Source organism: Eucalyptus grandis, chromosome 6 (assembly GCF_016545825.1).
Source record: "Eucalyptus grandis isolate ANBG69807.140 chromosome 6, ASM1654582v1, whole genome shotgun sequence".
NCBI classification, from domain to species: Eukaryota; Viridiplantae; Streptophyta; class Magnoliopsida; order Myrtales; family Myrtaceae; genus Eucalyptus; species Eucalyptus grandis.
The window spans coordinates 45,731,272-45,759,105 of record NC_052617.1 but is presented as its reverse complement, the minus strand read 5'-3'; the positions used below and the strand labels follow the sequence as shown (position 1 = coordinate 45,759,105).

Sequence of the window (27,834 nt, the reverse complement as noted above, 5' to 3'; positions counted from 1 at the left end):
ATTTAGGGTGCGAATGGTAATATTTACATTCTTTTTTTTTGTTCCAGGAAACGAGAAAAAAAAAAGTGTTTACATTCAGGGAACAATTTTTGAACAAAAGAAACGCGTTTGGTAACGTTTGGTCGGGAATAAAAAATGAATAGAAACACGTTTGGTAAATTTTATTCTTTTTTTGTTTCTTTTAATTTTTAAACATTTTTATTTTATTTTTCATTTTTTCCTTTCATTTTTATTTTTTATTTTTGGCCGGTCCGGCCGGCCGACGAGGCTTGCCGGCCCTCGGCGAGGCTCGGCCTCGCCGTGGTTGGGCGATGCTCGGCCTCGCGAGGGCGAGCTCGGCCTCGCCTCAGGCGAGGCCGGGCGCCATGGTTGGGGCCGAGCCTCGACGGCCGGTCGCCGGCCATGGCCATGGCCGGCGGCGGCGAAAGAAAAAGAAGAAAAAAAGAAGAAGAAAAGAAGAAAAGAAGAAGAAGAGAGAGAAGAAACGTTTCCTTCGTTTTTGTTTTACGGAGCAAGAAACAACAATTTTTTTGTTCTTATTTCGTTCGGAAACAAAAAGAACGCGTTTACGATTTTTTTTTTTGTTTAGGAAACGAGAATTCGTACAGAAGTGTTAGGAAACGTTTTCCATGCACACCCTTAGTTTCCTTACTGGGTTAGTTGGAAGGCCTCTATATATTTTTTTATTAGTTTCTCCAGATGAATGGCACTGCAGCTAAAGGAGACAATTTAGTACAGACCAAATTAACACACAAGCAAAAGGCCCTTTATACCGAATTTTAAAAGCAGGATTTGTCTCATGATGAATTCCCAGTCAGGACATGTATTGTTTATGAGGGAAAAGATGAACGTGCAAATCGCGGATTTTGAAGATGAAACAAATTCGAGTCTGGCCTAGAAAAAAAGAAGAAGATGATTTTTTAAAATTTTGGCCGGGGGGTTGGATTGAAGAATTTGCTGCCGAACCGTACGTGCAGGTGGGAAAATGGTCTCCTTTTCAGGCCGAGAAGAAAGAGGTTGTACTTGGGACCATAATTGACAAACCCTATGGCTGTTGTGGGCCAAGAAATCTTTCGATCTGGCCCAAGTCAATGTCAGTGCACGGTCCTTCGTCGCTCTCGTGTTGTCCGTCTGATCATCACACCTGTGGAACTTGTCCTGTTCTTTCGTCCTTCGTTTGATCGAGTAATTTTTAAAGGCTAGGTAGGGAAAGGCAAGCTCCAGTTCTTTTTATTTTCTATGGTGGCTGATGAGACACGGCAAAAATCTGCCACCATATTGCTATGTAAATAATTTCGACCAATGTGGGGATGCTAAGGCTTGGTCTATTGGGACCAATTCATCGTGTCGTTTGGCACTAAGTCATTTTCAAAGTTTGTGCATTCGATAGAAATTCGTCTCATCATCATATTATAAACAAATCCATTAGACAAGTTCCAGTAAGCTTATTTTATTTTAATAGTTAACAAGCAAGTGATGTTTGGGGACATTAGGTCTCACTAAACGAGATTTCCATATCGAATGATGTCTATTGAGAAGTATATTTTCCTGTTAGTTTAAATACATTCTCAGTGAAAATTCTTTAATTCTAATTGATTTAGAAATGTGTTTCTCTAGATATTCAAAATTACATGACGATAGAGTATGCAAGGAATATAAATGGCTTGATTGAGCTTACAAGAATAATTAAATGAGGAGACAATTTATTCCTCTTATCTTTATTTTGAGTTCAAATTTTGCTGAGTGCATATTCTTGAGATGTGAATTACTTAAGGTGCAAGAAAATCAATGTGAACATCACTTGATCACTAAATATAAAGCGACATGATAACATATTTTATTCTAGAAAATGTGGAGATTCTTATCCATCATAGGATTGTTTTTTTCTTCTTCTTTTTTTGTGTGGTCGTAATCCACCGTAGCATGGTTGAAATAGTCAAAAAGTGAGAGAATACAAAAGGGCAGCAGAATGCACGAGATTAGTGAATTAAATAACGCATGACGTAAAATTTGAAGGTTTTTATATAGAACTTGGTCATTTACTTACTTACACTCAATTTAATCTAATTAAAAATACATTATTGATGGAATTTTGGAAAGAAGGAAGGCATAAAATCCATTGGAAACAGAATCATTTCTGGGCATATAAAGAATATTCAGGCAAATAACGTAACATGGCGCATTTTTTTTCTTCTTTACTTTGTTGATTAATACATATAAAAATGTAAAAGTATAATATAATCGGTGTAAAATCAGCCAAAAATAAAGATATTGATTTTACGACGTTGCGAAATATTCCACACAAATCCGGTATTCGGCAATTTCCAGAAAAGAAAATACTAATATTCCTATTAAAAAAGAAAAGAGGGAAGAGAGAAGGGATTTGCTTTAAAATCCATCTTAAAACAACCCAAAAAATAGCCAAAACACGGGGAGAGAGATAGTCTTCCTCTTCCTCCTCCTCCTCCAGCTAGGGTTTCGATTCCCAATCGGTTCCTCCCTCCTCCTCCTCCTCCTCCTCCCCCCCATTCGGCCCTCCTCCTCGTCCTCGTCCTCGTCCTCGCGACGGCGGAGCGCCGCATCCGGCGGTCCAGATCGCCGGCGGCCAACCTCGATGCGGTGCGCGCGCGTCCGAGATCGCGAGCCGCGCGCCGATGAGCGTCTTCGGTAGGCCCGAACCGGACAAGATATCGGGCGGTGGCTGTTGAGGTAGACAGTGAAGGTAGGTCGCTGGTCGTTTGATGGCGGCTACTGTGCAAAAATTCTCGCCGAAATATATATGTATGTATGTATGTATGTATGTATGTATGTATATTTATATATATCGAATCGTGGAAGAACTCGGCACTGTTCACGTGTGCATGTGCGAATGAGTGCGCACGTGACAGTTGGTCCGTCGATTTAACTCGAAGAATCTTATGTCGAGTGGTTTGTATCTATGTTTCGTTTTTGCTCTCTGCCTTTGAGTTTTGCTGCATTTTTATTTTGGGCAGTTTGGCTATTTTAGGTCTTAGATTTAGGCATTGGTTGATTTTAGGAGTAAAAGGGGAAACATTTGAGATTCCTCCGGCTCGGTCAATGTTGCTGTCTCTTCAACCGTCGGCGCTCGGATGTTATGGCTCTTTAACTTTTTGCATAGACCTCGGTGTTGATAGCGTTCATTGCATTCCTTTTATGTCCGGCAATTTTTGTTACACACATAATTCTGTGGGAGGGTGTACCTACGTGTTGCCTAATTATCTCATGTTGATGTAAAGAGAGTTTTAGAGTCATGCTACCCTTCAATTTGATAATTTAAAGCAATAACTTCGCTTGTGCACCCATTTTTTGTATTTGCAAATTGGGGTAGTTCACTTGTTGGAAATACGCCATCAGAATGTATTTGTGTTATTTCTTCTTGATGAAATTCAGTCTTAGCAGCAAGTGCTGCCAATGTCTTGTGAATTTGAGTTCCCTTATTTTAGGGAAGGCAGACCATAGCTATTTGTTTTATGTCTGTTGTTTAAGTTTGTCTGTTAATCACAGAGAAGAAACTGACTTTGCATTGTCAGATAAAACTTCTAAGTCAACTTTTTCCCATCCAAAGAGAAAATGACGTCCCTTCATAGGTTTTTCTGTCATGAGTCAAGAACTTTTATGTATTTTTGTTCTAATTTGCTAGCAGCTGGTGAGGAGCTCATAGTGAACTGCTTGTTTGTCTTTACCAGTTAGGAGATTTTTATTTGATAAACTGTAACTGAAATATTTTAGAGGGAGTTCTTCACTCTCTTTCTTCTAGTCATTGTGGGAATTTGATGTATGATACATGCCGAAGTTTAAGTTTGTGTAGGAGTTTGCAGTTTCCCCCTAAAAAGACTGAGCTTGAATATAGATATTGGCAACTTTTTGGCAATCTTTGTCGAGTTACTAAGATATCAATATTTTCTAGCATAATGTGCTTATCACAATAATTGATCGGTAACAACATCCGGCGTATATTTCCCCATAAATTGATTAGAGGTTGAAAGTCGAGGCAGCACACTCATTAGTTTCTATGAGCTGTTTGTTTGGGGAGAATCAGTTGTCCCATTGTTGGTGTGGCTTTGTCATAATATCTCAAAACAGCTACTCTTCTGTTGGCAGAAGTAAACGGATCTTTCTGTTGGTGTAAGAATATATGCTGGAAGTTGACAAGATGAACCAAGCTAGTCAAGGAATCAACTCCGATGCTTCAGCCAGTGCCCCTTTGAAGCGCAAACGTGGTCGTCCACGAAAGTATCCCATGCCAGATGAAAGCCCAATCTTTGCAGAGCATGCCCGTGCACTGAGGGATCAGAACATAAATCGTGGACCAAATATGCATGTCCCTCCTGCATATAAATTTGTGAATGGAAACCAACCCCGGCAAGTAGATGCAACCAACAGTTCAAACAACATCTCAATAGGACAGTTGGTTTCTGGTGTCATCGAAGCAGCATTTGATGGTGGTTATCTGCTTGCGGTTAGGGTTGGCAACTCTGATACTACTTTAAGAGGCGTTGTGTTCAAGCCGGGGCGATATGTACCTGTTTCTGCAGAAAACGATGTGGCACCAAATATCCAAATGATCAAAAGAAATGAGATTCCTCTTCAGAGTGAGAATTATATACAGATGCAGGTCTCTGGCCCTCGCTCAAGAGAGAGGAATGGAACCACCAGTCTAGTGGCATCGCCTCCTGGCTCGACTGTCTTGAAAGGTAGACAGGTAGCTCCCGGAACAGCTCAGCCTATTCGTCCAGTGACAGTGAGAGGCAATGTGGTGCCTGTGGTACTTCCACCTCTTGGTACTCCTGGAAATGGTTTGCCTGTTCCCAACCAAGCTTCTGCAGCTTCAATCCAAGATCATATGGCTTCAATAGGTAAGCACATGGCACCTGTTTCTGTCCAAACCTTTTCTCCTTTAAATGGATCTGCACCCAACAAGGAAGTGCCAAGAAGTATGGCACATGTACAAAGTGAAACTGGTATTGATTCTCAATACCCGGATGGGGTTTTGCATGACGTAGAGACCAAGTCAACGGGGACTCCTGGTATGCCTTTTGAGAATCTAGTGACAGAGGTCATCAAGAGAATTCATGAACCTTCACAAGTAGAGGCCGAACAAAACGAAAGCAGCAAGTCAGGTGATAAATCTGGCAGTACTCCAGAAGACGAAGATAGCGACGATGATCAGCCTCTTTACATCGAGCCTTTACAAGCTGTGCAACCCAGTATCAACCCCCACCTTGGCAGCATGCCTCCGCATCTTGATAGCAGCAGAACTGGCAAAATGACCGAGCTGTTGCAGGTAAAATTATTTTCCAAAGAGTAAGTAGCAATCTTTTCTTTGACTTCAACTTTCATGGCAGCCCAAATTGAGAAGTTATCATTTTGCAAGGCTTTGCAGGAAAATGCAATGAAGAGCGAGATGCCTGGAGATCGATCTTTCAAGAACAATTGAAATTGAGCTGACAGGAGACGAGAGACACTTGGTAGTAACCAGTGACTTGTCAAAATAACAGCTTTAGTAATCGTGTACTTCTAACTTTCATTAGGTCTAGATTTAGGTATTGAAGCTTTTTAGACTTTATTCACTTAATTCTGCAATATATCTTGAAAGCGCTGGTCAAAGATGTAGAGAAATCAACCTGGTGAAAATTGGAGACAGCTTTTTCTAGCACACGACTTTCTTGAGCTCGTAAGTCCTAGTAGAAGCTCTCTCCTTTTGTCTGTTGAGTCTCAGAGTTTTTTTGGTTGGCTGTCCAACTATCTCAAAGCAAATTTTTATGTTCAATAATTGTTCTTTTTCGTGGAGAGCCTAGGACCATGGTTTAATGGGGTTGATTATTTAGCCTACGAAGTGGAGAACTCAGATCGACTACTAGACGGCCAATCTCGTACGAATCACTTGTTGCCATGGTCGCATGCACATCAGTTGTTCATCTACGCTGCTGCCCTATACGCAAACGCCCAGTCAATACGACCAAGTTAAGTTGGTTGAACGTTACCGGTTGAATGTCAAAAGTCACGTTTCACGTGTAACGCTGCTTGCCCTCACGTAACAACAGAGAAAACATGGTGCGGCAAAAGACAGAAATTGAGAGGCGGTTTCGCCTAAACTAGTCAGCTTGAAAAATTTCATTCCTAGGCTACAAGACTTTTGATGAAAGATCTATATAGCAATGGATATCGACACCGAGAAACCATTGCAAGAGATATAGACTGGGAACGAGTGATCTCTGCTTAGGACCCACATGATCGTACCGAGATTCAGCGCGTAAATGGGTCAACACCAAGTCCGGAAAAGAAAACAATCGCCATACCCGATTTTGATTTTAGTCCGACTAGTCAAACCCAAATTTGCACTACTTTGCAACCCAAGAAAGAATAATAACGCTTCCATCACATAATTTATGAAAGAAAGCCAAAACCAGGCAAATAAATTGCACAATAATCTGTAAGCAATAAACATTACTATCGGGAATATGTCAACAGTAAACTGCCTCATCTTAGCACACTTATCCATAGAAAACAACGGTCATAAAATCCAACATACAAGCACAAAACATAAATGCATAGTAAATTATAGCAGAAGACCATCTCCATAGGTCAACCACCGCCATAAATCCGAGACAACTGCAGTCCAAAATGCAGCAGGGTGGTACGTCGCCAGCTCATACTTCCATCATGTGAGGAGCATCACTGCACCAATGCAAACACAACACGTGATGAAAAGGGCAGATGCTATAGAAAATAACTTCTGTGCTATTTACTTTCTGATGATAACGTAATTCGCATTACTAAAAGAATAATTCCAAAGAACAATGAACTTCTTTTGGTAATTCCTATTACTACAAGAATAATTCCAAAGAACAATAAACTTTATTTTGATGATTCTTGCCAATTTGTCAAGTACCCCCATCAACATAACCTTACCCCCGACTTTCAAAGAAACTTTAGAAAAAAGCCACAAAGGTTGTCAAAGCAGTTACCTGCTGTGGCTGCTGGTAGGTTACAGGCTGCTGATAATTATACCCAGCATAACCTCCATAGAACATATTAGGGTCCTGGGTAGGAGGGGCATAACCATATGCTTCATATCCCTGTGGATATCCATAATATCCACCACCATTCCACTGTGCCTGCTCCGGCTGAGCCTGAATTACAAATCCATTGTCATTTCCCTATACATTATCGCCATCAACCTGCTTCTTTGAAGAAGCCAAAAAGCTCACTTACCTGCTTGTTCGAGGGACTCCGCCCCCATGACAGTCGAATGCTTTGTCCTCCCAACTGGGTTCCATTCAACATCAACAAGGCTTGCTCAGCACAAGCTCTGAAATGAGTAAGTACACAAATTAATTCACGTGAAACATGCAGAGTGGAAAAGAGGCAAAAGAAACCAATTAATCACCTGCTTGTGAATTGAACAAAACCGCAACGTTTGCCAGGTGGAATTTTCACATGATGCAACTCTCCATATTGACTGAATACTTGCCTCAAAAGGTCATCTGATACACTTGGATCCAGACCCCCGACAAATATCTAAGCTCCAAAAAACAATTAGTCAAGAAAAGGAAGTAGTATGTCAAAAATCTTACAGTAAAAATAGACTACCCACAGTTGTATTATTTGGATCATTCTCCCCTTGGTTTCCTTGACTGTTCTGGTAAGATGCTGCAACGGACATGTAAATGAGATCATACACACTATAACACATTCAATGCTATCTAGCTAGGCAACACAGAAGTTTCAGAGTCTTGGGCAATGAAATTATCTTCCAGGAGAGATTAGTCATGAACTTCCACACCACAGGAAGCAAACATTCAATACAGAAAAAGATTCATGCACTCAACTTAAGCCAAATATTGCCATCACAGCAATGATCTTGCAATTCTCTGATCAGTACAAACATATATAGCCAGTTTGCTATTCACGAAGCCTCAGATGGATCATGTAAAACTTCAGAAAACAGGCAACTCATATGTATATATGGAAGCACATGCACACACAGGCACATGTTATAAAGAAGAAATTTGTTAGGGGCTCCTATAAACTAAAATCCCTCATATTTAAGCGCATTAGAAGTCGTAAACTTAAAAGAGACAGGGATCATCCCACTTCAAAACAGCAAATTGATGGGAAAATTAGTCCACACATAATATCTTCGGCAGTCCTTTCATGCACCAATTCAATGTCCCAGTGACAAATGACTCAGAAAAAGTAATGACGAGTAAAAAAAGACAAACTGTTCCTCCAAATTCCCAGCGACATGAATAGTCAAAGACAACATTATGTTAAAGAAACAAAAGAAGGCCGCCGCATTGTAGAATACCATAATCTAAAGGGAGTACTCCATCGTATTAACTTCATAAAAGCGGAAAAAATTTAAATTGACCGATAACCTAGTGAGCAATTGCGTGAAGTAAATCCAACTGTAGCATTGAAAATGCTACTAGGTAATTGATAGAACTCAGGACATAAACAAAATAACTGACCTAAAATGAGGCCACGCATTAAAGTGGAATCATTTCAGCTGAAATCAGTTCCAGGCCCTCCAAAATGAGAGCCTCTTGGCGTCCTGCTTTAAGAGAACATGAGTTTTATATAAGTTTTTGAACGTTTTCTAGAATTAAATGCGCCCAATTTTAGAAAGGTAAGCACTGAGGAAATTATGTAAATTCCTCTCATCTTCAAAGTTGACTAGTCCTTTCACACAATTCACCTCTAATAGATGCATCAAGCATATTCAGGTTAGGACTTCAACAAAGTGAAACTCTGAAGTAAAATTGCAAATCATCATAAAACATGTCAAACTGCTATCATCATAATCAATAAGCCACAACAGCGCATAAGGTAACTTTTAGTGAGCAACATCAGCAACTATACAGGCCATAATACATACCACTCTGATATTGCTGGGTAGCAATAGGCTTCTTGTTAGCAGCGGGCCCAATCCTCATGGGGCGAGAAGAACAATACATGCCATTCATTTCGGTCATGGCCCGTAACTGCTCAGTCTCATCGCCGAACCTAACAAACCCATAGCCCTTAGAACGGCCAGTTGTCCTGTCGATAACTATTTTGGCACCTTTCACAGATGGATAGTGAGCTCTAAATGTCTCCTGTAGCATGTGATCTGTTACATCAGCAGCCAGATCTCCAACAAAAATTGTATAGTCAGGACCCTCATCTTGACGCCTCTCACCAGGACCAAGTGTAGCCCAGTTCAGTCGGAAATTCTGGTCAGAATTTGGCATCAATGTGCCATTGTACGTCTGCAAAATCCTCTCTGCTGCTGCACGGGTCATAAATTCAATGAAACCGTAACCCTCGGGCAGAGCAGTCTGCTTATTTCTAATCACCTTAGCTGAGAGAACCTGAGAGAGCCAATTAAGTAAACAGCTATCAGATGGCCGTAGTAGCTCGAAGAGAATGGTGGAGACCGAAATAAGGATGTCTAGAAATCTAAGCAGCTAGATAAAGGATAGAGAGGTCCAAGATTCATCTGTCACCGCACCATCAGACTGAAGCAACATTCCCATGTCCACTTAAAAATTGTAGGGAAGGCAAATACGAGTAGTGTCTATACTAGTAATATCATAATATGCAGAGAATGAGAACCCAAAATAAGAGCTAACGGCCAAGTTCAGAAAGTGTAAAAAATGTCATCACAAATGAAAACGGGCAGATTTTCAATTTGTTTTGAACTACAGTACATATGGAAATTTCTGATTCGGTACGGGATGAAAGCAGACCGAGTTAATCGCGTCAATAGAGAATTGACATAGTGAACCATGCTCTCATTCTCGTACTAGAAAACGCGGCCTAGCTCTCAGAAACCTCAAAATCCAACACATGACCTAATTTTTCAGCTCAAGACGTATGGCAATAGTTCGAAGACGACTCTAGCTACCAAACAATAAGACAAGCCCTCAACCCAAAAGCACACAAAGGGGAAAACAGAGAGACATTCGAAGCCGGCAAGCGGGGACAAAAATCAAGGCGACGGGATCCATAGTTACCTCCCCGGAGTGGGCGAAGCAGTTGAGGAGATAGGTCTCGTCCATGTGAGGCTGCAGGTCGCCGATCCAGAGCGACTTGATCTCGGCCGCCGCGCCGCCGGCCATCGACTGGGCCGCCATGGGCGGCGGGACCGGCTGCGGGGTCCAGCCCACCGGCGGGGGCACGGGCTGGGCGGCCTGCTGCATCATCATCCACTGCTGCTGCTGCTGCTGCTGGTACTGCTGCTGCTGGTCGGGGACGGCTCCGGGGACCGGCTGCTGCATCATGGCGGCGGAGGGAGGGACGGAGGGAGGGGCCTTTGCCGCGCGAGGCTAGGGCTCGGAGAAGGGGCGGTCGACGAGGAGGAAACCCTAGGGAGGGACGGCGAGGATTGGAGAGAGAGAGAGAGATCCTAATCCCCAGAGAGGGTCCAGAGAGAGGAGGAGGTCGATGGGCTGGCGAGGGGCTTTTTATAGTCGAGATTTTCCGTATATATCAGGCCCGCTACCAGAGATATTTAGGTAAATATATAATTCCCGTTAATTACGATGAAATTGCCATATTATCAGGAAATTAAATTCCGACCGAATATAGTTTTTTTTTTTTTTGCTGGTTTTTTCCTGCTTGATTTTAGTATTTTTTTTTTCTCTTGCCAGGGAGTTTTGAATGGAACGGGGGGGTAATTACTTTTTTTTTTTTAATCTTTCAGAGAAATGAAGGTGCACTTCCATGGATTATGTAATTCGATTATTATGACGTCATCATCGGGCTTCTTTTAAGTCGATGCCCAAAAATGAAAAAAAGTAGTCAAATATTTCTGAGACAATAATATAGGCAAGTTCTCAACCCTTTTCACCGGAATTACACATTTGCCCTCCGCCGTGCTCCCCCGCCACATTCCTCTTTTTCTTCTTCCCCCTCCCCTACGCTGCTCTCCTCTTCCACCGCCACCTCCGTCACCGCCCGCCCTCTCTCTCTCTCTCTCTCTCTCTCTCTCTCTACCGCCCTTTCCCGGCGCTTCATGCTCGGAGAGTTGATCGGAGCAGTGAAGCCGAGTCTCTCTCCTTCCTCATCGTCTCGTCTCGTCTCGTCTCTCTCCTCTCTTCTTCCTCGCCCCGTTTCACCACTCTAATGGTATACTACGCAAGCTTCAGCTGAAAACGTGGCCACCGTGTCTTTCTCAGGTTGAACTTCTGGTCTCTGTCCATCTCCTTTCCTGGGTTTTCTTTGGGACGTCTCGGGCGTTACGCGCACGCTCATTCTACAAGAATCCTCTATTGCTTCTGGTTCTTTTTTCTTCTTCTTTTTGATTGGTTTTTGTTGTACAACATTTTTTTTTTATCATTCGGAAAGTGGTGTGTAGGAAACGAGTTGCTTTCGCTGATTTTTTTTTTTTCTTTTTGGGTGCTTTTTGCTGAATGCAGTTACGATGGATCAAGACCAATTTGAGGTTAGTGGAGAAAAGGTTGCTGAGGATGTTCTTAAGGTGTCTTACGAAGCGAAATTGCAGGAACTTCTTCATTATGTTACCTCGATGGAAATCAAGTTGTGCGCTGATGCCACGAAAGAATTCGTTAAGTTGCTTAAAAGTGGTCATGGAGGTCAGTTGCTTCATAAGTATGTGCAGACTTCTTCCAAGTGTACTGAGCTTCTGGAAGCTTGGAAGCTCCGTCAAGGGAAACCCGGAATTTCCTACGTATTTAAGTTGATTTCTGCTATTCTGAGTCATCCCGATGGAAAGTATCGGCAGGGTGATGCCAGCAGAACCTTTGTTCATAGGGCTCTTGACAAGTTTTCCAGGTTGGTTGTTGATGAAAAGTTGGGGGATATTTATAAGGAACTGGACAGCAAAGAATCCAAGCGCCAAAATGCTGCGCTTCAGCTTATGGTTTCCATTGTTCAGCGGGGTCCGGACTTAGCCTCTGAGGTTGCGAAGAAGTTTGATTTTAAAAGCCAGGGCTTTCACAAGCTTTGTGTGTATAAGAAGAAGCAGATTGATGCCAAAAGGAAGTATTCCACCAGAAATTCACTTATTGGGTTTGCAATGTCGTTTTTGGAGGTAGGGAAACCCGGATTGTTGAGGTGGATCCTGCAACAGAAGGACATGTACTCTAGTGTCCTTCGTGGTCTTGGCAATGATGACCACGAGATTGTGGTTCATGTCCTATCCACATTGCGTGATAGGATTCTCACTAAAGAATCCTTAGTTCCCCCTGGCCTGCGTAGTGTTCTTTTTGGAAGCATTACCTTGGAGCAGCTCATCAGCATTTCTGGAAGGGAGAATGGAGGGCTCGCTGCAGAGTTGGCTCATGGCATCCTACTCATAGTTTGTACAGATCCCTCCAATGGCTTGATGCCTGATATGAAGAGAGGCACGAGCATGTTGAAAGGTAATACCGCACGACTGGTGGGCCTCATGAAGAAACTAAGAGCAGCAGAACTCAAGAATCACAGAGACCTTCTTTTGGCTATTGTTCGTGGAAGACCATTGTTTGGGTCTGCATACATGGAGGAGTTCCCTTACAATGTGGAAGATCATTCATCACCACTATGGTAGGTCCCTGTGGAGCAGTGTATCTGCTAAATTATGCTTTTCCACTTCCTTTTTTCCCTCTTTCATCCGTTACTGAATAATGGACCAATTCCATATTTTAAATGGCAACTGTTGCAGGTTTTCTGTTGCTTCTTTGGCAGCTGATGTGGTTTCTTCAGTGGGTTCTGACTTTCCTTTTGGTTTCCTTGATTCTGCATCTCCCGATTCACCTTCTTTGAATAGTGTAGACGTGCAGAATGTCATGAGATCTGCATGTCCTCATTCATACTGCCGATCAGGTATGAATAAGGGCTTGCTTCACTCTGATTTTCTTGTCAAGAATGGCACTTTAAGGCTTCTTCTGGAGGCACTTAAGCTCTTAGATTCCTTTGTCGGTGCTTTGAGCCATTGTTCTTGTGCTAGTGATAGGGACATGCAAACTTGGGAATCTCTCAAGCAAGAAATACGGAATGAAATCCGAACCTTGCTCCCTGATCCCCAAGTCTTGGTGACTCTACTTTCCACTCTGAGCAGTAACTATGGAAAAAGTGGCCAGAATAAGAGGATGCCAGATTCAGAATTACATGGAAGCAACAGTGTAAAGAAATTGAAGATGGACAATGTTCATGATGATGGAGATATCATTGTGAGCGGGATTTCACTCAGTCCAGAAGCTGGTTTGTCTGGAAAAAGTGAAAAAAATGTGGAAACGGGGGACGAGTTGGGTGACGAAAATAGTTTTGCAAATATTTTTGCTGAAATATGGGGGCTTGACCAGTCCCAGGTGCTTGTTTCTACCACGCAGGAGGCAGAGATATATTTCTACTCCAGGCTTGTTGATGCTCTCCAGATATATCTAGTAAGTTGATACCGCCATTTGTTCTTTGGAAGCATAGATCTTTTTTGGAAGATTTGTAGATAGGCTAAGAGCACAAGACTTGATTGATCACCATGATAAAAAGGAAAGCAGGTGTGGGCCTACTGCTAATGAATGAACGTCACATATTTTCTGCACAGTAATTGCTTTGTACCATCTCAGTGGAGGAAGTTAATCTCATGGCGTACCATGCATTTTCATATACTGCATTATTGCATTTTTCAGTTTATCATCAATTTAATAGACATCATCAGCTAAATGTGTGATGGAGGTATATGGCAAATGTGCGTCATGAAAGGCTACAATGCACCAATTTCTTGTTAGTGGTTTTTACATCTTTTGATTTTTTGGATATTTTTCCCATGACCCCATATGGCTAATGGCACTTGATATCTCAATTGATGATCACATGATGGATTTTAGAAAATTCATTGATGGACTGGGGTTCACAGCTTGCACAGGAGACTGTGATTTTAATTTTCTGCTTTGAATTGACCATGATCATTTAGGCTCTGCCTAATTTTCTGAGCCCATATACCATGTATAGCAGTTTAGCTTTTGTTATATAGAGTATAGCACGTTAGAGGTGTTGACTAGCTTCAACTTCAAGTAGTTTAGCGCCCCTTTGTGCTCTGCTCTTTACTCTTGATTCATAATGGAACTGCTCTATCTTACTTTTTCTCGTATGTGTCTAACATATTGCTTGTTGCCTTCTATATAAGTCTTCCTCCTAAGTTGTGCTGCAACGACTAGTCTTGTTCCTGATTATTCTCATAGTCAGTACTCTGATTGCAAGTGGTGTACTGCTTGGGACATGTATGCTACCTCAGCTTCAGATAAACCTTTAGTTTGGTACTATTGTTTATACCTGCATCATGTCTGTCACTGCTTCTGCAACTGATGCGATTTTTTTTTCTTGCAGCATATGATGCCTACAGTGTTGGAGGGGTCCTTTGAGTTCTTTGTCGGTCTTCTTCATGATGCTTTGGAACTGCCGACTAACTTGCTGAACTCGTTGCTGACCCTGCTGAAAGAGTATATCAAATTGGCCCCTGGAAGCGGATTGCCACGGAAAATTCCAATGCTGATGTACAAGCATCTACAGACTTTTATGTACTTATTACTCTATTCACCAATTCGTAGCATCCGGGATCAATCATATGATCTGTCGGTGGCAGCTATGTTGAGCACTGGTGCGTTTGATAGGAATCCATGTGAGGTTAATGCATGGTTCTTGTTTTTACCTGGTTTTTACAACAATAAGTGTTCACTTGTCCTCCAACAAACTAAAGTTCTACCAAATTTATCTCAAGCTGTCATATCTTTCCTTGCTGATGCTATTTCTACTGTTGGAAATAACTTATTCAAATATTGGGATAGCATCCAGAATCTTATCAACAACTCAAATGACCTCAAGGATTATTCAGGTAATTCTTTTTCACATGTATGTCCACTTTTTGGCTGTCATGGTTGCTAATTACACTATGTTTAAATGTTTTGTGTTTGCATAAGCAGTGTTTCACTGGAATGTGTTGATGAAGGTTGTAAAACATATGCTATGTTCACTGTGATCATATAAAATTTGCCCGTGCTGACTGTATCAGTATCGTGCTTTCCCCAAGTATGTTTAGTGTTTAATGGCTTAGCTTATCTTGTTATACCACCATGAAGAAGTCATGAGGTTTAATGTACAATATAATTCCAAAAGTCGGATTTTATTTATACACAATAAGGACAATGTTTCTGGACATCACATTGATCCTCAATTTTGAGTATATGAAGTTGTTCGTTCAAAAGCAGGTGCACCTCTACTTTTACTTTCTCTGTGAATTGGGTTCACTTGAACCTGGTTGGCTCATCCTTTATACCTAATGCAATGCTTCTTTATTTTCTAGCAGATGTTTCGCCTTCTTTCAGCCCTCTTGCTGTATGTATCCTTCAGAAGTGTTTGAGGGTGCTCAAGTCTGAGTCAAGTTCTTTTTCATCATGTGAGAAGACAATGCTTTCATTGTACGTTTGTAGTACGTTGAAGCATGTATTGCAAACACAGGTACTAATTTGTGTTTTGCTTTGTTGTTGTGAAACTTCTCTTTCTAGTCTGCTCAGAGCTCTTAATTTGAACAGGTAGATGCAGGATGCCTGTCTGCTGTACTTGTGTCACTGCTGTCTGGGAGCAATGAAAATTGCTCAAACATGGTAAATGGTTCTGGTGGTATTCCAGCCGAATGGAGACCACCCAGGAGTTTGCTGCTCTTTGCGGAGAGCATACTGAGGGGTCAAAGTTGTTTTTCTTTTGCAAGTTATGAGAAGGCCATGCCTGCAGATAGTTCCTTTTTAGGTACACTTGATAAAATGAAGAAATCTCTGAGGAGATGCCAGACCACTGAAAGAGTTGGAATTACCGAAAGGTTTTCTTCCTCAATTATGTGTGCTTCACCGAGGCTGATCATAGAACATTTTCCAACTGTCATAACCATTGCACAGGATATCAGTGGAGTTTCTTTGTCATTTTTGACATCCTTATTCTTTCTTGAACACAATCTGCTTGCAGACATTTTCAGATTATGGCCTGAAATGGTTATTAGAGCTGTGAAAACGGTTCTAGTCAATGTCAGTTCTGAAGGCAGAAAAGGTGATGCTGGTGGGGTTTGTAGTCAATCTTTTCATTCTGAAGAACTGAATTCTGGCAGTGGCAGTGGTGCAAGTGAATCTTCTTCTGCTGCTTTTAGTTTCTTGTTGGGGCAGACACCTTTCCATGTGCTGTTTCCTGCAATTTTGTGCTTTGATGACCCTTCTTTAGCAAATTCTTCGAAAATGAAAAAGTTGCTCCTGCAAAAAGCCTCTGAAGTGAACCTTGAGTGCCTCCTTTCCTGTATACACTTTGTGCTGTTCTGGATACATCAGCTACAACTGTCTAGAGGAAGCATGCCATCAGTTCAACTCAGAAAATCTTTTGAAATCTGCTCTACTCTACTAAATCTCTGCTCTACTCTACTAAATCACATTTTGTATCAACTATTGAATTCAAAAATTAATAGTGGTTTTACAGAGAAGGATGAACTTATCCTGTTACCAGACTATGTTCAAAAAGCAGTTGGATGCATCTTCTCCCATCCTGCATTGACAGCATCCTTGACCTGTCTGTTGGGCTGCAATGAGATGTTAGCCGGGGACGATGTTCTGGAAAATCTCTTCAAGACCTTGGATTTATCCAGTAAAAGATCTCTTGAGATAGATTCCCATTGCTTTGGTTTACTAGAAACAGTTTCTGCTTTTTTCTTGTCTTTAGTTGAGAATCACTCCTCCTTTATCAATGTGGAAACTGGCGCAACTAGACAACTTGTGAAGGGTTTTGACACTCTGGTACATAGGCTTCTAGTTGAGTTCAAGAATGAGCTTAATCTGTGCATTCAGACGCAAAACTTCAGACCCCTTCTGCCAACGTATCATGCTCTGAATACTTTGAATCGTCTTATATCCCCATTTGAGGTGCTCAAGTTGGTCTGGTTTGTGTTCAATATAGTTGACATGAAAAACACGACAATCTCTGAATCCTGTCGGAAATCTATTGTTTATATTGGATGTCGTTTTGCTGCCAATGCTTTCGAATCTCTTGGTATATATTTGCAGCAGCAAACCAAGAAAAGATCACAATATGATTTATTATGGAGGACTAGAGATCAACATTTTAATGCGGATATCATTGAAGATATTTATTTGAAAGTAATTGAACTTTCCAGTCTTTATGAAACAGATGTCGCTGATATTTGTTTGCTGAAAGCTATTACTGCCGCATGCCGACTGAAATCTGTGCAGCATCTTAATGTACATCCGCTGAGCTCTGTACTTTTGAGGGTTATAGTGAGCACTCCAGCGCAGATGGTTTCTTATTGCATTAGTGGGATGAGTATGATGAGAGCTAAAGTTTTGTTTCTGCTTACTCAGTTGAGTCCTCTGCATCTGTCAATCTTTGGGTGCATGCTTTCAGGTGTTCTGACTCCTGAGGGCAATCTGAAGTATAAAAACCATTGCAGAGGTCTTTCAAATGAGCACTTTCTGATGCTCCTGCCAACTGCTTTATCATTCATGAATTCAATTTTTTTGAGATATGGGAAGCAGTGCTACTGGAATTTCAGATATATACCTCTATTTTACTCAAGTATTCTCTTAAATGGTTTCTGTGAATGGAAAAGTTTTGTGTCCAAGTCTGTATTTCGGGAAGGATACAGTGAGTTCACAATATCTTCTGCAGATGAACTCCTCAATTTTGTGAAAAACAGTTCTCTTGGGAAAGCAGTTCATATGTTACACTATCACTTTGTCTTGGATGCTGATTCACTAAATATTAAGAAGCAAATGGAACTATTTGATTCAGTTTTTCCAGATTCTGAAAGTCGTAATGACTTGCTAGGTTGTGATTTGAGGGATTTAAATTCTCATTCAGTTGAAGAGATTTTGAATCTTATAAATGGAGCTTTGGCAAAGATATTGTTATGTAGGATGTTGTTGTTTCCCAGCGACAATCATTCACTGTCTTTGACAAAAGAAGCACCAGAATACTCAAATGAGAACTCTCAGGCGATAAAAGCAGGTTTGGAGTCATCAAGGATGCGATTTTTGTGCATTTTGGTGAATTCTTGGGAACAGATCGCTAAACGGTTCCGCTTAGATTCTTCTTCTGAAAAGGAGGAAAACAGAGAATGTGAATCTTTGTATAAATATTTTGAAGAGTTGATGTTGGGAAGCATTTTTGAGTTGATAATGGAGATGCAAGATTATCTTGTTCAGTTGAAGGTCATTCCCTTCATGAGACAGTTGATAAGAACCTCTCTTCTCTATAGGTTTGAGGATCCCATAACTTTGAACTTACTTAGGAATATTTTAACTCTGCTGTGCAAGGAGCAATTTTCATGTGCACCATATTTGCAGCTGCTACTTGCTCACTCTCAGTTCACCTCTATATTGCACTCTGTCCCTGAGTTATCACATTCTTTACAGCTTGGAGCATTTTTGAGACCCATGTCCAGCATTCTTAGATCAGTTGCTGTTCCTCGCATCAGTCGAGTTTCCCATATCAACAAAAAAGATGGAGAATCAAACAAGCATAGCGTAAAGAGGCTTGAAGTTCTCCAGTTGCTCAGAACTCTGATTCATTTTAGTTTCAATGGCTGTGGCATGGAAATTGATTTGGGAAATGAGGATGGCATAAATTTTCAACAACTGCATTCACTTATTCTGTATTCTTATGGTGCGACTCTAGGTGAAGGTGATCTTGAGTTATTCAGCTTGTTACAAGAGATAGACTGTAGTGGTGGATCAGAGTTGGTAAAGCTTACTGACACAAATTACCTGTGGGGAAAAGCTGCCTTGAAAGTGATGAAAGTATGGGATTTGGAGCAAAAGGTGTCATCTGAGGTCATGACTGATACTGAAACAGATGAATACCGGAGACTGCAATTTAGGGAAAATCTTCCTATTGATCCCAAGTTATGTGCATTGACTGTATTAGATTTTCCATATGATAGAGCCGCACATGAAGAGCTTTCTTTCTCAAACAAGGTCCAGATTAATAACTCTAAAGATGTGGTATGTCTGCAATTACATTTGTCATCTGTTCCTTTTCTTTTCCATGACATGGTTCCTCCTTTTGCTAACTATTTGACAGCTAGTTATGAATCTATCTTTGTCTCTAACTTTCTGTTGGTTAACTCGCATGCAGATCCATATACCTGCTGTTGAGAGGAAGCAAAGATATGATCCTGTTTTCGTTCTGCAATTTTCGCTTCATATCCTACCAATAGGCTTCATTGAGCCTGTGGAATTTGCTGGTCTAGGGTTGCTAGCTGTTGCTTTTTCCTGCTTATCATCACCTGATGATGGGATAAGGAAATTAGCTTATCAAACTCTCGCCAGTTTTAAGATAGCTTTAGAGGTAACAGTATCTTGTCTGCAGCTGCAATCTCTGAATTTGTACTGGCAATTTCCTTTTGTATGAGTTATGTCTCTCATTACACTCATTATCCTTAAAATTCAATTTGCTATTGTGATAGTATGACAGTGAAGTAGATGTCTTCTGTTTTGGTCCCAAAAATAAAAATAAATAAAAAAATGTTGCTATGCAAAAACATGCAGTGACTTTTCTTCGATCTGAAAATCTAGCTGAATTGGGCAGGGACCAAACTAAAATAAGTTAGTTACCATCCCATGCTTCAACCATTAAGGGGATGCTGAGACATTAATTAGCTAGGCATATATATAGTGGTTCTTCTGTCATGTCACTATTGTACTAATATGATATTACTTTTTGGTGATATATATTCTAAAGGTTTTTCTGAACAATTGCTCAAATAATCTTTCAGAAGTGCCAAAAGAAGAAGGACATTGTTCAGCTTCGTCTCTTGTTGAACTATGTACAAAATGGGATTGAAGAACCCTGGCAAAGAATTCCTTCTATTATTGCCATCTTTGCGGCAGAGGCATCTATAATATTATTGAATTCATCAAATGATCATTATCCTACACTCAGTAAGCTCTTGATGCACTCTTCCAGGATAAATATGAAGGTAAATGATTAATTTCTAGCTCTTTCCTGATCAGGCTTCAAAGGCAGGTTGTTTTTCTTGTGCATATTGCCTTTATGTTATAATGAAGCGTTGTAACATTATGCTTCATTTAATTGTCTGTAGTCTGTACCACTGTTCCATGAGTTTTTGTGGAGTAGCTCTGTCAATTTCCGAGCTGAAAGAACTTGGATATTGCGACTCGTATATGTGGGTCTTGGCGTAGATGATGATGCCCCAGTTTTCATGAGGAACTCCATTTTCGAGAATCTGCTGAGCCTTTATGCTTCTTCATTTTCAGATAATGAGTCCAAAGAACTCATTCTTCAGGTAATGTGAACGAGTAATGCGTCATTGGATATGTCTATTTTCTCTTGGTGAGCCATTGAAAATTCTTATTGGGTTATTGATATGGCGGTAACAAAATCTTCATCTCTTGCAGATAGTTAAAAAATCAGTTAGATTGCGAAAGATGGCTTGTCATCTGGTGGAGCACTGCGGTTTGTTTTCATGGTTATCATCTGCCCTTCCTCATATCAATGAGATGCTGTCTGGAGATGAAAAGGGTTTCTACTTTGATCAATTGGTGGTGATATTAGAGGTAGTCACTCCTCCTAACATCTATTTCCTTGAGATAGTTATTTTCATAGTTTCCTGTACAGTCTATTGGAGGTACAAAACTGGTCTGTTTAGGGCATAAAATTTCTTCTCTGCCTGTCTGTGCATCATAAGAGAGACAAAATCTTACCCTTTAGATCCTCTCTCGTCAACCTCCCCCACTGCCTCTCTGCATTCTCAATTTTTTGTTGTCTTTTAATTTTCTTTTTAAGCTGGGTATGGCCTGGAATTATCTACGAAAATGTAAAACTAAGGCAACCTAAAATGGTTATTAAATTCGCCTCTCCCCTCCCTTTTCTCTTTTTTCCCCTCAGCTCTCTCTTCTTTTCTTTTATTATCTTTTTCTTGTTTTTTGAGGTTTTGGGCACATAAAATTTTCTTAGATGCATGTCACTTGCAAGGACATTCGGAAAGAATAAATACCTGGAGGACTAGAAAGTTACTCTTGTCAACGCTTCTATATTGTCTTTATTGTGATGCTGACTTAAGTAAAGCTAAGCGCATGATAGGATTTGCTTCTTTAACTTTAAACTTTTTTGGGTTCAGGTCATCAGTAATATTATCTCGTCCAGAAATATTACAGAGTGGTTGCAGAAACATGCTCTCGAGCAGCTCTCTGAACTTTCTTCTCATCTGTTCAAGTTTCTGTCAGACAAAGCAGAATTGATGAGCGAGAATGCTTTGGTTATTGATTTGATCCTCCAGATTCTGGTGACGACCCTGAAGATATCTCAGAAAAGAAAGATATTCCAGCCGCATTTTACCCTTGCCATCGAGGGTCTATTTCAAATTTATGAAGCTGTTAAGTTGTGCGACAGCACCCAAGCATTCCCATGTTCTGAAGTTGGCCTCAGATCTATACTAATGAATGCACCTCCTCCATCAATTATCGACATGGTTTCTCTCTCTCTCTCTCTCTCTCTCTCTCGGTTTGTATGTGCAGTCAATTGTCATTGGACAGTTATGAACATTTTCATTACTCTTTGAATTTGTTGGACAAAGATATTTGAGGTGTGACCCAAAGAATGCACGAGCATCTCAAGTCTGCAGTTGTGAACTTCTCGTGTGCTTTTCCATGTCCCATAGCTTACTGATGTCTTTTATATCTAGGTAGGTTGACTTCATGTGGGTTTTGTCATTGAGAGTCTGTGTGATGACATCTCGTTTTGATTTGCTTTACAGGATGAAGAAAAGCTTTTGCATTTTGTCCTTTGGGCAATCTCTGTTGCCTTGAAAGCAGACTCCAATGAAATTCCTCATCCCCGAGAATCTCATGTCTGTTTAACAATCCTCTCAGAGGAAGAAATACGTGAAGATTCTTTGGCATCAAAGCTTCTTCGTTGGTTGGTGGCATCTGTAATTCATGGGAAGCTCTCTGATAGATCCACATATACGGATGCAAGATATTCAGAAAGATCTGATCCGAAAATGCTAAATTCGTTGTTACAATTTGTCAAAGAAACAAGTAGAGGAAGACACGGAAATACATCTGGAACAGGAAAGGCGTTAGCTGCTGCGATCTTGTACCTTCAACAGCTTCTTGGCATGGATTGCAGAGTGCTTCCATCTGTTGTGTCTGCACTTTGCCTTCTACTATATGATTTCTGCGATGTTGCGGGTAGGTTAACCTACTGTGTTTATCAGAGCGGGAAATACTGTTTATCAAAATGAATTTCTCATTCTTAGACTAAGCGAGTCTAAGCTAAAATACTTGTATGCAATTTATGCAGTTACTGAATCAGATCTCTTGCTCAACGCTACTCCCGTCGCATCACAACTGGCGAAGATAAGCAGCCCTCTCGAAGCGAATCCTGCCTGGAGATGGTAATTCTTGCTTTATTTGATGTCTTGTGGTTTGTGTTCATCTTTATACATGTCAACCCGAGTGGTTATCATACAATCGATATTCCTTGTCGTTGAACGAATAGATGTAAACCGACTGACGATTAATTTACAAGTCACAACCACCCCAGCAATCTTCCGTGTCCTTCTGCCATATGTTTTCCCCAGTTTGCTTGCTTGTATCTCTTATGGTGGGTCATATTTTGTGTACAGGTCGTTTCATCAGCCATGGAAGGACTTGACGTCGGAGAGGACAGATCTGGAGAGACTGGACGAACGCCACGCATGTCAAACCCTTCTGCTCATCATCTCAAGTACACTCCGGACGGGCTCTTCGAACCCTCTTGCTATATCGCCGCAGGACGTCGAGAGATGCGGTGTGTATGAATGGGAAAGGAGCATCGTCGAGAATAGCTCGTGTGCAGATTGAATATAGCATGTGACCCCTTCAAGCCAATTTTGTCAAAATATTCGATTCAGTATAAAGGCAAAGGCCTTAGTTTAACATTCTCATCAACGCCATGCGATCCGCATGACAACACGGCGGCGACTGGGCCGCCAGCCTCTAGGTTCGAAATTTCAGGTTTGGATCATTTATATAATGTCGTGCATTTTCCAAATGTAGAAAGGAATCCGTAATTGGAAATCCAAATTTCAAACGTCTTCAATGTCAAAAGTAAGAAGAAATAAATTTGGGGGGGTGTAAATGATCAATTGCGAAACATTCAAGGCCCGGACGGAAAGGGAAACGAGGAAATCGGAAGTCAGCGTTGACCCGCGAGGGCGGCACGTCGGCACACGCCTTCTCCGCTTTCAACTGCTCTCCTCAACAACCCAAAAATCATAAAAAAAAAAAAAAAAAAAAGGAAAAGTAAATTATGTATATATGATAAACAGTTCACTTGAAAGATCTGTTCATGAATCTGGTTCGCTCTCTTCTCGATCTGTTGAAAAAGATCATCACGGAGTGAGGAAGAGGAGGAGAAGAAGATGCACGATTTCTGCTTCACGATCCCGTACGGCCTCCTCCTGGTGATCGGAGGAGTCATCGGGTACCTGAGGAAGAAGAGCGTCAACTCCCTCGCCGGCGGCGCCGGCACCGGCTTCCTCCTCCTCGTCGCCGGCTACCTGAGCCTCAAGGCCTTCGAGAAGCGGAAGAACTCCTACGTCGCTCTCGTTCTCGAGACCGGTGAGCTTCCCCCCGTCCTCCTCAGTGCGTTCGCCGCAGTTCGTCGATGCGTGGAATTGGTTCTGGAAGCTGGAATCGCGTGGAATTTTTTTTTTTTTTTTTGGCTTTCCTTCGGTTTCGGCAGCTAACGAGTGGATAGCCATGTTCGCTTTTCGCTCGCTTTCGATTTGATTCTGTGTTTTTTATGGCTTCTGTGGTGCGATGCTGCATTTAGTGGTAGACCGTTTGGAATCGTCGCGTAGAGGTTGAGTTGTAGGAGGTGAACGGATGAAATGAGACTACGGAAGATTTCTATCGATTGGTTTTAGGTGGTTACGAACTCGATAGTGAGATTTGCAAGGTGGAGAAACTGGAATCCAATCTAACTGCAGTGCATTAATCAGTTTGGATCGGTGGGTTAGCTGTTGCATTAGTCACTGCTGTTATTGAATTATCTGCATCCATCATTAAATGCTGCCTCAAAGCCGTAGGGATGATTTATGTGCTTTTGGTTTTTCTGGACATTTCCACTTCTCTCATGCTCTTTTCTGTTGCTTATCAACGATGGCAATCTCGCTTGTAAGCAGAATGCACTGCACTCTCTAAGTGCTCTATTTTCTGTGAAATTGGTGATTTCTGGTTTTTGGGCAGCAGTCTCATGTGATGGGGGCTAGAAAAGGGTGCCTGATGCATCCTGATCAGGAATGTTCCCGATGAAGCCACAGTTACTATATCAACAGAGTTGGTCATCCAAAGGGACAATTAGTTTTCAAGAACTATGGAATTTCCATCCATGAATAGCTTGATGTTGGTGTGAAATGCTTGCGTGTTAAGCTGGTGGTGTCCGAGGATAAGATTTAGCAAATGGCATATGTTATCATCACAACTAGCTAGCTTTCTGGGGTTCCTGCTGAAGAAGAGATCATATCTAATTCTGACATCAAACTTTCAGTTTGTTTAACGAGATAAAGCTAGTCATTTATGTTTTTGAATATTTCCCAACTTCTTACGATGCATGTAGAAGGGTTTAGTCTGAGAGGATGTGTCGAGAACCTCTACAATATGATTGTTGTCTCTATCTTTTTGTTTGTGGATAAGTTTTTCATCTGAATGAAGTCATTTAAAATCACACACATGGACATGCACATATGTGAAAGTGGTGTGTAGATTAAGCATTTTGTATAGATGTTAAAGCAGACTTACTATCTGTGTCTTTGACAGTTTGTGCCGCCGTGCTTACCTTCGTCATGGGACAGCGCTACCTCGAGACATCTAAAATCATGCCAGCGGGTTTTCTTGCGGGATTAAGGTAGCTAGAACTTTTTCCTCCATTGCTAACCATACATGATGTTACAGAACTTATATATCATCTGAATAAGCAAGTTGTGTTTTCTCTCTCACGCCATGTAGTTGCAACACCAGTTGCTTGCATACTTTCTGATTTAATGTCCTTTAGGACATAAGAGTGAATTTCATCTAGATATTCTCGCCTCCACTGCTAATTGCTACTGCTAGTTTACAACTAATGACTGTTCTAGGAGGATTTTTTTAATTAAAAAGATGAAATGTGGAGATCTGCTCTGCCTATAATATAACTTAATATGAATGATGATTGATCATCAGATGCACAGTACCAAGAATACCATTCTGCTGATCATTTTAAATGAGAAGAAGAATTATCCTCTATTTTTTTCTTCATTTGTATGGTCCTCCATAGAGAAAATGAAATACTCAGATTAATCTGCTCTGATTCACATGGTCTTGACCTTCAGAGAACATCATTTGCTTCATCTCCTATCAATCTCAATCCATGGTCATGGTTGTCTGCCTTATAGAGGAAGTTCATAAATTCTCTTGGTATTCTTTTCATCAGACTGATAGGTGGACAGTTATTTTGGCAGTCGGTAATTTTTAAAACTCAAAACTATAGAGTTCCAAAGAAGTGAAAACAGAAAAGCTATTTATGATGATAAATATGTTTAGTATCTATCTCTGGTTGTGTGTATGTGCGTGCCCCAATGGTAATAATAGAGTGAGAGTTGTTAAGCTAATGAAGCATTGCATCCATCCTACCAATTTATGCTTGTACATCGGTTGAATGAAGTTTGAAAATAACTACTCTGAAGGAATTGGATTCATTGGAAGTTTGAAAGTCATATCTTATTTTGAACATTGCATATAGATAAGATATTATGTTTTTGTTTAACCAAAAGAAAAATAGTTACGCTTTAACTTATTCAAAGCTTTCTCCTCCTACGGTTTTGTACTTCTACTTAATTGTGCAGGTGCTTCTTAGATGTTGATGATACACTTAGTAAGGCTATCATTATCATTTTAGGGAAAAAGAGTTCCTTACTGGAGTCAATCATGGCTTAATAGTAATTTACAGTATGAACTGGAGTCCATGGGTAGACCGGACAAGATGTTTGGTGCAATTTTCTGTAATTACGTACTATAATCTTGGAAATTTCATGTAAAATTTTTTTTTTTTTTCTTCTTCTTCTTCTTAAACTTGTTATGAAAGTGCAATTAAGTTCTAAAACTTACAAAAAATGCAATCAAATCCTAAAACTTGTTAAATTTGTGCAATTGGTGCATCCATTAACTCCATGTTTGGTGCAATTTTCTGTAATTACGTACTATAATCTTGGAAATTTCATGTAAAACTTTTTTTTTTTTTTGTGGTTATGTGCACTGAAAGTCCTTAAACTTGTTATGAAAGTGCAATTAAGTTCTAAAACTTACAAAAAATGCAATCAAATCCTAAAATTTGTTAAATTTGTGCAATTGGTGCATCCATTAACTCCATCCATCTTGGCTGATGATAACGTGGCTTTTAAAGTATTTTCTCTCTTGGTATGGCTAAAACAACATCATTTTAGTATAAATGTGATTTTTAATACAAATTTTATTTAATCTAAATTTAAAAATTAACTAAAGAAAGAAGAAGAAGAAGGGTTTGGAACCAGGCGGCAAGGGCTAGCACAGCCCTCACCGCAGCCACCCCACCATGGCTGGCAAGGGCTGACAAGGGTGGGGGATGGCCGGCAGGAGTTGCTGGGCCCATAAGTGAGGTTCACCGGCCCTCTTTGGGTTTGACTAAGGGCCACCTAGATTTAAACTCAATTGTATTTTTGTGATAAGTTTTAAAACTTCCAGTGCACAAATCCTTTGTTGTTTTAATTATGTTTTATATTTTATGAACTCTTTTTAATAAAATTTTTGCATCTCACCTCCTTGAATTAAGAATTCGCGGATGATTCTTTTAGCTCATCTTGTATCTACCATTGACGGAGTTAATGACTGAATTGATTTATGCAATTTTACTAATATATTACCAAGTGTTTTTCGAAACGGCCGGACAGCTCATTCAGTTGAATAGGAAACTGGATACCTGTTCCGTATTTTTGTTTTTAAGTTGTAATCATGCTGCTCTTAACCCAAGAATTTCAGTCTGTCCGTTTTATATTTTATGTAGCTTCATATCTAGCTAAAGCCTGCTTTCCTCTACTTCATAGTGTTCTCATTTGCCTAAGCAATTTATTCTGAGCTAATGCACTTTTCGATTCGTCTCTGTTCAGTGCTCTGATGACCGGGTTTTATATCTACAAAATTGCGACCGGAGGCAACCATTTCGCAGCCAAGGCTGAGTGATGGCACTGGTGATAGGCACTCATGTATGGAAATTTGAAGATCTCGACTTAAAATTACCAGGTGTAACTACTGTTGTTTTTTTTAGGTGAATGAGAGATCTTTCGTTCGGACGAATCCTGGTTTCTAGCGTTCCTAACTCAATTTTAAGGACTCATTTTAGTGCTCTACTGTACACGGAATGAATGGGCGAAAAACAGGTTTGGCTTGAAGTGTGATTATGTAGGGACATTGATCCATCAGAGAGGCCACTTTTGCAATTGTGCATTTGGATGGCGATCACCTGCCTGGAAAAAGAAAATATTACGCTTGGGTACAAAACCCCAACGCTAAGTCTAGGGTCCTAGCATCCAAGATCAAGTCTCCGACACTCAAGTTTGAATTCATTGACGCTAAGCCCGTGACCCTAGTGCTTGTCCTTGGGACCTAGTGCCCATGCTTGGGGCCTTGATGGCTTGGGTCCTTGATGCTTGTGCTCGAATCCATCAAGGCCAAGCTCAAAACCCTCATACTTGTGCTTGGAACCCCAATGCCCATGCTCGTTTTGGCCCGAAGCCCAAATGTCCAAGCACTCAAGGTTGGG

At 40.8% G+C, this 27,834-nt stretch overlaps 4 protein-coding genes across 7 annotated transcripts; 3 read left to right on the top strand and 1 right to left on the bottom strand.

The window, feature by feature from the left end:
- The first annotated feature begins 2,420 nt into the window (after nt 1–2,420).
- Nucleotides 2,421–5,805, top strand: LOC104450237. Of its 4 annotated transcripts, XM_010064701.3 has the most exons (4): nt 2,422–2,722; nt 4,123–4,877; nt 5,025–5,305; nt 5,396–5,805. In XM_010064701.3, the coding sequence occupies exons 2-4, from the start codon at nt 4,157–4,159 to the stop codon at nt 5,456–5,458; spliced, it is 1,065 nt and encodes a 354-aa protein (XP_010063003.2). In that variant the 5' UTR covers nt 2,422–2,722; nt 4,123–4,156; the 3' UTR covers nt 5,459–5,805. The 4 variants fall into 4 exon arrangements, with proteins under 4 accessions (XP_010063002.2, XP_010063003.2, XP_010063001.2 ...); XM_010064700.3 differs by having other exon boundaries at nt 2,421–2,722; nt 4,123–5,305; nt 5,405–5,805; XM_010064699.3 differs by having other exon boundaries at nt 4,126–5,305.
- A 635-nt stretch (nt 5,806–6,440) lies between these two features.
- Nucleotides 6,441–10,453, bottom strand: LOC104450235 (polyadenylate-binding protein RBP45C). The gene is made up of 7 exons (XM_010064697.3): nt 10,023–10,453; nt 8,903–9,377; nt 7,619–7,674; nt 7,412–7,542; nt 7,237–7,333; nt 6,990–7,154; nt 6,441–6,699 (listed from the first exon to the last, which is right to left on the bottom strand). Exons 1-7 carry the CDS (start codon nt 10,287–10,289, stop codon nt 6,697–6,699), a joined length of 1,194 nt encoding a protein of 397 aa, XP_010062999.1. The 5' UTR covers nt 10,290–10,453; the 3' UTR covers nt 6,441–6,696.
- A 453-nt stretch (nt 10,454–10,906) lies between these two features.
- Nucleotides 10,907–22,945, top strand: LOC104450234. Its single transcript, XM_010064694.3, has 14 exons — nt 10,907–11,186; nt 11,427–12,555; nt 12,674–13,394; nt 14,335–14,839; nt 15,311–15,462; nt 15,537–18,998; nt 19,132–19,344; nt 19,772–19,975; nt 20,099–20,302; nt 20,415–20,573; nt 21,137–21,487; nt 21,773–22,208; nt 22,321–22,414; nt 22,646–22,945. The coding sequence occupies exons 2-14, from the start codon at nt 11,432–11,434 to the stop codon at nt 22,860–22,862; spliced, it is 7,842 nt and encodes a 2,613-aa protein (XP_010062996.2). The 5' UTR covers nt 10,907–11,186; nt 11,427–11,431; the 3' UTR covers nt 22,863–22,945.
- A 392-nt stretch (nt 22,946–23,337) lies between these two features.
- On the top strand, nt 23,338–27,490 carry LOC104450233 (protein FATTY ACID EXPORT 6). The gene is made up of 3 exons (XM_010064693.3): nt 23,338–23,621; nt 24,822–24,909; nt 27,182–27,490. Exons 1-3 carry the CDS (start codon nt 23,423–23,425, stop codon nt 27,252–27,254), a joined length of 360 nt encoding a protein of 119 aa, XP_010062995.2. The 5' UTR covers nt 23,338–23,422; the 3' UTR covers nt 27,255–27,490.
- The last annotated feature ends 344 nt before the right edge of the window (nt 27,491–27,834 follow it).